The sequence below is a fragment of the Heteronotia binoei genome, chromosome 13 (genome assembly GCF_032191835.1).
Source record: "Heteronotia binoei isolate CCM8104 ecotype False Entrance Well chromosome 13, APGP_CSIRO_Hbin_v1, whole genome shotgun sequence".
Lineage (NCBI taxonomy): Eukaryota > Metazoa > Chordata > Lepidosauria > Squamata > Gekkonidae > Heteronotia > Heteronotia binoei.
In genome coordinates, this window is record NC_083235.1 from 7,283,503 (window position 1) to 7,294,058 (window position 10,556).

The 10,556-nt window shown below is 51.2% G+C and overlaps 1 protein-coding gene across 1 annotated transcript; it reads right to left on the reverse strand.

Moving 5' to 3' along the window:
* Window positions 1–910: 910 nt before the first annotated feature.
* P2RY11 (purinergic receptor P2Y11) lies at window positions 911–1,906 on the reverse strand. Its single transcript, XM_060253245.1, has one exon. It carries the CDS (start codon window positions 1,904–1,906, stop codon window positions 911–913), a length of 996 nt encoding a protein of 331 aa, XP_060109228.1.
* Between the last annotated feature and the right edge of the window lie 8,650 nt (window positions 1,907–10,556).

Consider the following 10,556-nt stretch of genomic DNA (forward strand, 5'->3'; position numbering starts at 1 on the left):
TTGAGTGGAGGGTGGAACATAAATCCAATATCTTCATTTACCTCACAGGGTGTCTGTTGTGGGGGAGGAAGGGAAAGGAGATTGTGAGCCGCTTTGAGACTCTTCGGAGTGGAGGGCGGGATATAAATCCAATATCTTCATCTACCTCACAGGGTGTCTGTTGTGGGGGAGGAAGGGAAAGGAGATTGTGAGCCGCTCTGAGACTCTTCGGAGTGGAGGGCGGGATATAAATCCAATATCTTCATCTACCTCACAGGGTGTCTGTTGTGGGGGAGGGAGATAAAGGAGATTGTGAGCCGCTCTGAGACTCTTGAGTGGAGGGTGGAACATAAATCCAATATCTTCATTTACCTCACAGGGTGTCTGTTGTGGGGGAGGAAGGGAAAGGAGATTGTGAGCCGCTCTGAGACTCTTTGGAGTGGAGGGCGGGATATAAATCCAATATCTTCATCTACCTCACAGGGTGTCTGTTGTGGGGGAGGAAGGGAAAGGAGATTGTGAGCCGCTCTGAGACTCTTCGGAGTGGAGGGCGGGATATAAATCCAATATCTTCATCTACCTCACAGGGTGTCTGTTGTGGGGGAGGAAGGGAAAGGAGATTGTGAGCCACTCTGAGACTCTTTGGAGTGGAGGGCAGGATATAAATCCAATATCTTCATCTACCTCACAGGGTGTCTGTTGTTTGGGGAGGAAGGAAAAGGAGATTGTGAGCCGCTCTGAGACTCTTCGGAGTGGAGGGCGGGATATAAATCCAATATCTTCATCTACCTCACAGGGTGTCTGTTGTGGGGGAGGGAGATAAAGGAGATTGTGGGCCGCTCTGAGACTCTTGAGTGGAGGGCGGAACATAAAGCCAATGTCGTCGTCTTCTTCTTCTTCAAGTCCTGCAGGCCGCACGAGATGCAGTGGGTCAGCTCTGGTTCTGGGGGTCTCCCGGAGGGGCCCGATGGTCGCACAGCCTCAAGGGCACGCCCCTCTCTCCCCCCTCTTTCCTCCTCCGGAAGGTTCTGCAGCAATACTCCTGCAGATTGTCGGCCAGGGCAGCGTAGAGCAGTGGGTGGAGGCAGATGTGGGAGTGGACCACGATCTTCGCCAGCTGGTAGAGGGTGTGGATCCAGCGGGACGCCCCGCAGTCCTCCTTTTCTGCCATGCGGGCCTTCAGGTTCAGGTTGCGAAGGACGTGGTAAGGCAGGTAGGACAGGGCGTAGAGGGCGACCACTGCCCCTATGAGGACCTTCACTTTGCACTTCTCCGCCGCTGTGATGTTCCGGTTGCGCAGCACCGTGTACAGGATGGCCCCGCAGGAGAAGGCGGTCAAGACAAAGGGCAGCACGCAGCCGAACGTCAACAGGAACAAACTGTAGGGCCAGTACTGCCTCAGTTGGGCCCGGGGGGCACTTCCGAGGCACAGGGTTCGATTGGTTCCGTTTCTCAGTTCCGTGGTTGAAAATTCAAGCACGGGGGCCGAGATGGCCACCGCCAGCAGCCACACCCCGACGCTGAGCCACTTGGCGTGGCGGGGCTCCAGGCGTCCGTGGGCGAAGAAGGGGTGGACGATGGCCACGTAGCGGTTCAGGCTGATGCAGGCCACGAAGAAAGTGCTGCCGTAAAGGTCGCAGAAGAAGAGGAAGCGGTCCAGGCGGCAGAAGGGGCGGCCGTAGCTCCAGTCCTTCCCGGAGTGGTAATAGATGGCCAAGGGCAGCAGGGAGAAGGCGTACATCAGGTCGCTGAGCGCCAAGTTGAAGGCGTAGACGATGCCAGCGTGCCAGGAGGGGGGCCCCCGGGCCAGGAAGCGGTAGATGGCAAAGCCGTTCCCAGCGACGGCCAACGCGAACTGCAGAGCCAGGATGGGCCAGAGCTGCTGTTGGAAGTTCTCATCCAAGCCCTCTTCGCAGGGACTGCCCATGATGGTCCCGAGGTCTGCTCAGTCCAGGGGCTACGGAAGCAAGAGGGACGGAGATGAGGATGTGTATTGACTGGGGCTGGGGCTGATGGGAGTTGTAGGCAAAAAAACATCTGGAGAGCTACCGTTGGCCACCCCTGACTTAAGTGAAGCTGCCTTATCCTGCATCAGGCCATTTCTACCATCATCAATATCGGGGTGACTAAAATGTAGTTCGGGAGCCACGTGTGGCTCTTTCACACGTCTTGTGTGGCTCTCCAAGCCCCCACTGCTCCGTTGGCTGGTTTGGAGAAGGCCTGTCTCACTTGGAGTCATTTTGCCAAGCCAAGCCAGCCAGCGGCTTGGAAAATGCATTCGAAGTTAAAAGTTGCTTTCTTTCCCCCTCTCCCTCCCCTTCTGTCGGCCTTCCTATCTTGTGGCTCTCAAACAACTGATGCTCATATATTGCAGCTCTCAAATATCTGACGTTCATGTCTTCTGGCTCTCAAACATCTGATGTTTCTTTTGTGTGCCTCTTACGTTAAGCACGTTTGGCCACCCCTGCTGAGTCAATGACATCTACTCTGCAACTGGTTCTCCAGGGTCTCAGGCCTCTGCCTATTGCCTGGTCCTATTTAAGTGGAGATGCCGGGGATTGAACCTGGGACTTTCTGCATGCCAAGCAGAGGCTCTGCCACTGAGCCAGGGTCTCAGGTCAAGGTCTTCCCCATCCCCTCCTGCCTGGTCCTCTCTCAGTCGCACAGCAGAGGTACTGAGCCAAGCCTCTCTTCTTTCTATTGGCTGAGGCTCCTCCCCCCCCACCACCACCACCAGTCCCCTGGAGAAGGAAGGAAAGAGCCAGAGCTTCCTTTGTCCAGTTCCCTGGATTCCATAAGAGAAATGCAAAGGAAGCATCTTTAAGAGCAATAAGCGCTAACATTTTAAGCACGTTTTTAAGTTTTTATAAAAATATATTTGTGTTTGTCTGTGTTCATTATAAAGTTTATATCTCTGCTACCTAATCTTAAATAGGGACACACCTGGCCCAGCCCCTCAAGGTCTCATGTGAGATTTGGCCCTGATAACAAATGAGTTTGACACTCCTGCTCTAATAATATAGACCAAGGGTGGCCAACGGCAGCTCTCCAGATGTTTTTTGCCTACAACACCCATCAGCCCCAGCCAGCATGGCCAATGGCTGGGGATGATGGGAGCTGTAGGCAAAAACAAATCTGGAGAGGTACCGTTGGCCACCCCTGATATAGATTACACTGGGGCAGCCAAACTTGCTTCATGTAAGAGCCACATAGAATATACAACAGATGTGTGAGAGCTGCAGGACAAGAATGTCAGATGTAGGAAGGGGGGGAGGGAAAGGTGGAAAGAAAGAAACTTTAAATGCCCTCTTTAAATACAGGAGGTGGCAGTGGCTACAAGCATAGCCAGCTTTAAGAGGGGATTGGATAAAAATATGGAGCAGAGGTCCATCAGTGGCTATTAGCCACAGTATATATATGTGTGTGTGTGTACACACACATATATATGCCACTGTGTGACAGTGTTGGACTGGATGGGCCATTGGCCTGATCCAAGATGGCTTCTCTTATGTTCTTATGTCCTGATGGCACCTGGTTTTTTGGCCCCTGTGTGACACAGAGTGTTGGACTGGATGGGCCATTGGCCTGATCCAAGATGGCTTCTCTTATGTTCTTATGTCCTGATGGCACCTGGTTTTTTGGCCCCTGTGTGACACAGAGTGTTGGACTGGATGGGCCATTGGCCTGATCCAAGATGGCTTCTCTTATGTTCTTATGTGACACAGAGTGTTGGACTGGATGGGCCACTGGCCTGATCCAACATGGCTTCTCTTATGTTCTTATGTGACACAGAGTGTTGGACTGGATGGGCCATTGGCCTGATCCAACATGGCTTCTCTTATGTTCTTATGTCCTGATGGCACCTGGTTTTTTGGCCCCTGTGTGACACAGAGTGTTGGACTGGATGGGCCATTGGCCTGATCCAGCATGGCTTCTCTTATGTTCTTCTGTGACACAGAGCGTTGGACTGGATGAGCCATTGGCCTGATCCAACATGGCTTCTCTTATGTTTTTATGTGACACAGCGTGTTGGACTGGAGGGGCCATTGGCCTGATCCAACATGGCTTTTCTTATGTTCTTATGTGACACAGAGTGTTGGACTGGAGGGGCCATTGGCCTGATCCAACATGGCTTCTCTTATGTTCTTATGTTCTCCGAGCTGCTGGCCAGCTCAGCTTGAAGAAGCTGTTTAAAGAGACAAATGCCTTCTCTAGCTAGCAGACAGGGCAGTGGGGGCTTCAAGAGCCACACAATATGTGTGAAAGAGCCTCATGTAGCTCCCGAGCCACCGTTTGGCCACCCCTGGACCACACAGCTGGCTGCTATAGAAACCAGAGATACAGAAAGATGAGAAGAATCGTATTTAATGTTATGGGAGAATTCAACCGGCTTACTAGTTGAGACGCCTCTCAATTTTTGTTACGGTTGATGTCATTTTAAGCTTAAGTGTCTGGAGAAGTGAGCAATGACTCCTGAAAGCGCTTAACCCTGCCCCAATCGTTGTTAGTCTTGAAGGTCTTCTTGGCCTTTGGCTCTTTTCTGCAGCGCCAGGCAGACTAAAACGGGTGACTCAACTTGGTGTATTTGAAGCTTGTGGCTTTTTTTTTTTTAAGGGTGGAGAGAATATGTGCAGCAAAACAGGGACACCAAATAACTGCATCTTCAAATTGTAGAAAGGCTTGAGTGATGAAAAGGGTGATTTGCTTTAAATAGATCTTACAAAATTGGAGGGAAATACTGGGTTGGAACCCACTAGGTTGGAATCCAAGCTAGCATTGCCAGCCTCCAGGTTTCCCAGAATTCCACCAGCCTTGTGCCCCACTGAGGTTCAGGGATGCCAGCCTCCAGGTGGGACCTGGGGATCCCCCGGAATTCCAGCTCCTCTCCAGACTGCAGAGATCAGTTCCCCTGGAGGAAAGGGCTGCTTTGGAGGGGGGACTCTGTGGCCTTGTGCCCCACTGAGGTTCAGGGATGCCAGCCTCCAGGTGGGACCTGGGGATCCCGCAGAATTCCAGCTCCTCTCCAGACTGCAGAGATCAGTTCCCCTGGAGGAAAGGGCTGCTTTGGAGGGGGGGGGGGACTTGGAGGCCTTGTGTTGTGCTCCACTGAGGTTCTTGTCTGCCCCAGGCCGCACCCCCAAATCTCCAGGAGTTTCCAAGTCCAGGGTTGGCAACACTATAAACTGCCCTTCAACAAAAATAGGTATTTGGAAACAACTTATTGACTAAGGAGTGGGTGAGGGGGGAGAGGGATCACAGGAGAGGACACAACATGTCCCCCCACTGATATAGATCATACTGTGATTACATAAAGCTGAACAGCAAAAGGAATCCAACATTACAAGTTTCTTATTTCCCATTTAATTCCAAAATGGGGACAATGACATCCCCTAGGGCCATTTCAGCTCAGGAAAACGGCACGATGAGAACGTAGAAGACTTTCCTTCGCCCACATCAGGGGCGTGCCAATCTCCAGGTGGTGCCTGGAGATCTCCTGGAATCCCAACTGATCCCCAGGTCAAAGACGTCAATTCCTCTTGAGGAAAAAAAGGCGGCTGTTTTGGAAAGCAGACTCTATGGCATTCTATCCAGCTGAGCTGCCCCTCCCCCTCCCCAAATTCTGCTCTCCCCTGGCTCAACCCTCAGAGTCTCCAGGAATTTCCCAACACAAAAATGGCAACTCTGAGAGCCAGTTTGGTGTAGTGGTTAAGTGCACGGACTCTTATCTGGGAGAACTGGGTTTGATTCCCCACTCCTCCACTTGCAGCTGCTGGAATGGCCTTGGGTCAGCCATAGCTCTGGCAGAGGTTGTCCTTGAAATGACAGCTTCTGTCAGAGCTCCCTCAGCCCCACCTACCTCACAGGATGTCAGTTGTGGGGAGAGGAAAGAGGTTTGTACGCCGCTCTGAGACTCTGATTCAGAAAGAAGAGCAGGATATAAATAGCTGTTCTTCTTCTTCTTCTGTTGTGGCCCCCTGAGGTGCTTTTAAACGATTCCCAGACCCAACATATAAAAATGGAAGCTGCTGTTTGGCTCTTAGACCACAGTCCAAGGGAGCAACCTGAAACCCACCTTAGAAGTAAGCCGTTTCATTTAACAGCAATAAAAACGGGGAACACCATGGGAATGGAGATTCTCCTGTACATCAAAGAACCAAGTTGGGGCCCAGAGGCATCTTTAAGAGCAACAAAGTTTAATTCTATCCGGCTGAGAAAGATCTATGCTTTTGTGTGCAAGCAGCTCACTTCGAAGAATGGGTATAAGCTTTCGTGTGCATGTACCCTTCAAGTAAGTGTGCATGCACATAGAATCATGGAGTTGGAAGGGACATAAGAACATAAGAAAAGCCATGTTGGATCAGGCCAACGGCCCATCAAGTCCAACACTCTGTGTCACACAGTGGCAAAAAATTTTATATACACACATACACTGTGGCTAATAGCCACTGATGGACCTGTGCTCCATATTTTTATCTAAACCCTTCTTGAAGGTGGCTATACTTGTGGCCGCCACCACCTCCTGTGGCAGTGAATTCCACATGTTAATCACCCTTTGGGTGAAGAAGTACTTCCTTTTATCTGTTTTAACCTGTCTGCTCAGCAATTTCATCGAATGCCCACGAGTTCTTGTATTGTGAGAAAGGGAGAAAAGTACTTCTTTCTCTACTTTCTCCATCCCATGCATTATCTTGTAAACCTCTATCATGTCACCCCGCAGTCGACGTTTCTCCAAGCTAAAGAGCCCCAACTTCCAGGGGCATCTAGTCCAACCCCTTGCACAATGCAGGAAACCCACAAATACCTCTCCCTAAATTCACAGGATCCTCATTGCTGTCAGAGGGCCATCTAGCCTCTGCTGCAAAACTTCCAAGGAAGGAGAGCCCACCACCTCCCAAGGAGGAAGCCTGTTCCACTGAGCTCTAAACTCACAAGCATCTTTCCCTAAATTCACAGGATCTTCATTGCTGTCCGATGACCATCTAGCCTCTGTTGAAAAACCTCCAAGGAAGGAGAGCCCACCACCTCCCGAGGAACCCTGTTCCACTGAGGAATCGCTCTAACAGTCAGGAAGTTCTTCCTAATGTTGAGCCGGAAACTCTTTTGATTTAATTTCAACCCATTGGTTCTGGTCCTACCTTCTGGGGCCACAGAAAACAATTCCTCACCATCTTCTATATCAGGGGTGGCCGACGGTAGCTCTCCAGATGTTTCTTGCCTACAACTCCCACCAGCCCCAGCCATTGGCCATGCTGGCTGGGGCTGATGGGAGTTGTAGGCAAAAAACATCTGGAGAGCTACCGCTGGCCACCCCTGCTTTATATGACAGCCCTTCAAGTACTTGAAGATGGTGATCATATCACCTCTTTGCCACCTCCTCTCCAGGCTAAACATACCCAGCTCCTTCAGCCTTTCCTCATAGGACTTGGTTTTCAGATCCCTCACCAGCTTCGTCGCCTTCCTCTGGACCCGTTCCAGCTTGTTTATATCCTTCTTAAAATGTGGTGCCCAAAACTGAACACAAGACTCCATCCTCTATAGGACAGCCCTTCAAGTACTTGAAGATGGCGATCCTATCACCTCTCAGCCGCCTCCTCTCCAGGCTAAACATCCCCAGCTCCTTCAGCCTTTCCTCATAGGACTTGGTCTCCAGACCCCTCACCAGCTTCGTCGCCCTCCTCTGGACCCGTTCCAGCTTGTCTATATCCTTCTTAAAATGTGGTGCCCCAATCTGAACACAATACTCCAGGTGAGGTCTTCCCAGAGCAGAATAAAGCGATACCATCACATCACGTGATCTGGACACTAGACTTCTGCTGATACAGCCCAGAATTGCATTTGCCTTTTTAGCCACCGCATCACACTGTTGACTCATGTTCAGTGTACGGTCCACTAAGACCCCTAGATCCTTTTCACACATACTACTGCTAAGACAAGTCTCCCCCATTCTATAACCATGCATTGGATTTTTCCTACCTAAATGCAGAACTTTACATTTATCCCTGTTAAAAGTCACATGAAAGCTTATAGCCAGAATTAAACTTTGTGGGTTTAATTCTTAAAGGAGCCACTGGACTGAACCTTGGTTCTGTTGCTTCCTACCAACACAGCGACCCACATGAAGGAAGATAATGATGTTCATTTTTGCATTTTAGTACTGCAGGAAGACAATATGCAAGGGGGAAAGAGTATACATCTACTAGAGTTGCCAAGTCCAATTCAAGAAATATCTAGGGATTTTGGGCGTGGAGCCAGGAGACACTGGGGATGGAGCCAGGAGCAAGGGTATGACAAGCAGAATTGAGCTCCAAAAGGAGTTCTGGCCATTGCATTTAAAGGGACTGTGCTCCTTTTAAATGCCTTCCCTCCATTAGAAATAATGAAGGATAGGGGCACTTTCTTTTGGGGCTCATAGAATTGGATCCCCTGGTCCAATTCTTTTGAAACTTGGGTGGTGTTTTGAGGAGAGGCATTGGATGCTATGCTGCAAATTTGGAGGCTCTACCTCAAAACACACACACACACACACACACTCCAGAGCCCCAGATACCCTTGGATCAATTCTCCATTATACCCTAGGGGAATCAGTCTCCAAAGGAAATAAAAGAATGCCCAGCAGACATTTCCCTCCCCTTGCTTTCTGATGACCCTGAAGTGTAGAGGAGGCCCTCCAAACTGGGGGGGGGATCCCCTGCCTCCACCTGGGGATTGGCGACCCTAACGTCTACATACCTCCAGTCCAACTTTGCGCTCTCGGTGGGCAACTGAAATCTTCTGCTGTTTCCAGTTAATCAGAGAGAGCTGCTGCCTCGCTCCAGCGCTCCCAGCCGCTATGAGAAACCCTGGAAGCCGCAAGTGTCGCCCGAATGCTTCTTACACGTGGTTGGCCATCAGGAGGTCCACGGTTGGAGACGAGGAACCAGGCGAGATCACGATCCGGTCTCACCGAGCAGACTGCTTCTTCTGTTCCCTTCTTAGATCCCTGCAAATAAACTCGGGGCGGTTTCAGGGCCAAAGAATCACCCCGTAACTCCAAAACGCAGCCCCGTTCGGGGGGAATGCACCCCTCTGACTTGACATAGCCCTCGAGTCACCAATGAATTTCACCAATGAAATGGCTGAAGATCTGGAGGTAGCGCCTAGAGAGGGTGGAATTCGGGAAGGGAAAGAAGTTCATCTGAGATGGGAAGCCACAGAATCCACCCTCTGAAGCTGACATTTCTTCCTGGGTTAACTTCTGTAACCTGGAGGTTGTTTGTAATCCTGGGAGAGCTCCAGGCCCCACCTGGGGGTTGGTAACCTTGCGACAGTCCTTGCCGCCACCTCGCCTGACCATCAATCCAATGCAGGCGCCACTGCGTGCCAAGAGGCAGAGTGCAGCCACCAAGGAAGTGGGAAGTTAAACTGAGGCCTCCGACCACTTCCTGAATTTTCGAGACAATCAGCGTTGTGTGCAGTCAGCAGTGCTGAGTTGCTCGCGATGGAGAACGCAAAAAGCCACACGGAAGCCCAGATAGAGCTGTTGGGTGGGGGCAGGGGGTCCCTCAGTTTGAAGGCCCTTCCCCCACCTCAGGGTCATCAGAAAGAGGGAAATGTCTGCTGGGCACTCCATTACTCCCTATGGAGACCGATTCCCATAGGGCAGGGGTGGCCAACGGTAGCTCTCCAGATGTTTTTTTTGCCTACAACTCCCATCAGCCCCAGCCAGCATGGCCAATGGCTGGGGCTGATGGGAGTTGTAGGCAAAAAAAATATCTGGAGAGCTACCCCCGGCCACCCCTGCCATAGGGTATCATGGAGAATTGATCCATGGTAGGGTTGCCAAGTCCAATTTAAGAAATATCTGGGGACTTTGGGGGTGGAGCCAGGAGACTTTGGGGGTGGAGCCAGGAGACATTAGGGGTGGAGCCAAGATCAAGGCTGTGACAAGCATCATTGAACTCCAAAGGGAGTTCTGGCCATCACATTTAAAGGGACGGCACACCTTTTCAATGCCTTCCTTCCATAGGAAATAATGAAGGATAGGGGCACCTTACTTGGGGGCTCATAGAATTGGACCCCCTGGTCCAATCTTTTTGAAACTTGGGGGGTATTTTGGGGAGAGCCACTAGATGCTATAGCAAAAATTTGGTGCCTCTACCTCAAACAACAGCGCCCCCAGAGCCCCAAATACCCGTGGATCAATTCTCCATTATATTCCATGGGAATAAATCTCCATAGGGAATAACAGAGTTCCCGGCAGACATTTCCCTCCCCTCCCCCCGCTTTCTGACACCCCTGAAGCGGGGGGAGGGCCTCCAAACCGGGGGATCCCCTGCCCCCACCTGGGGACTGGCAACCCTAATCCATGGTTATCTGAGGCTCTGTGGGGTAGGGGGACAACACGTGCGAGAGCCATGGCTGACCCAAGGCCATCCCAGCAGCTGGAAGAGGAGTGGGGAATCAAACCCTGTGAGGTAGGTGGGGCTGAGAGAGCTCTCCCAGAAGCTGCCCTTTCAAGGACAACACTTGCGAGAGCCATGGCTGACCCAAGGCCATCCCAGCAGGTGCAAGTGGAGGAGGGGGGAATCAAAACCCAG

Coding starts and splice junctions, on each gene's coding strand:
- P2RY11 (XM_060253245.1), bottom strand. CDS start 1,906: ATGGGCAGTCCCTGCGAAGAGGGCTTGGATGAGAACTTCCAACAGCAG.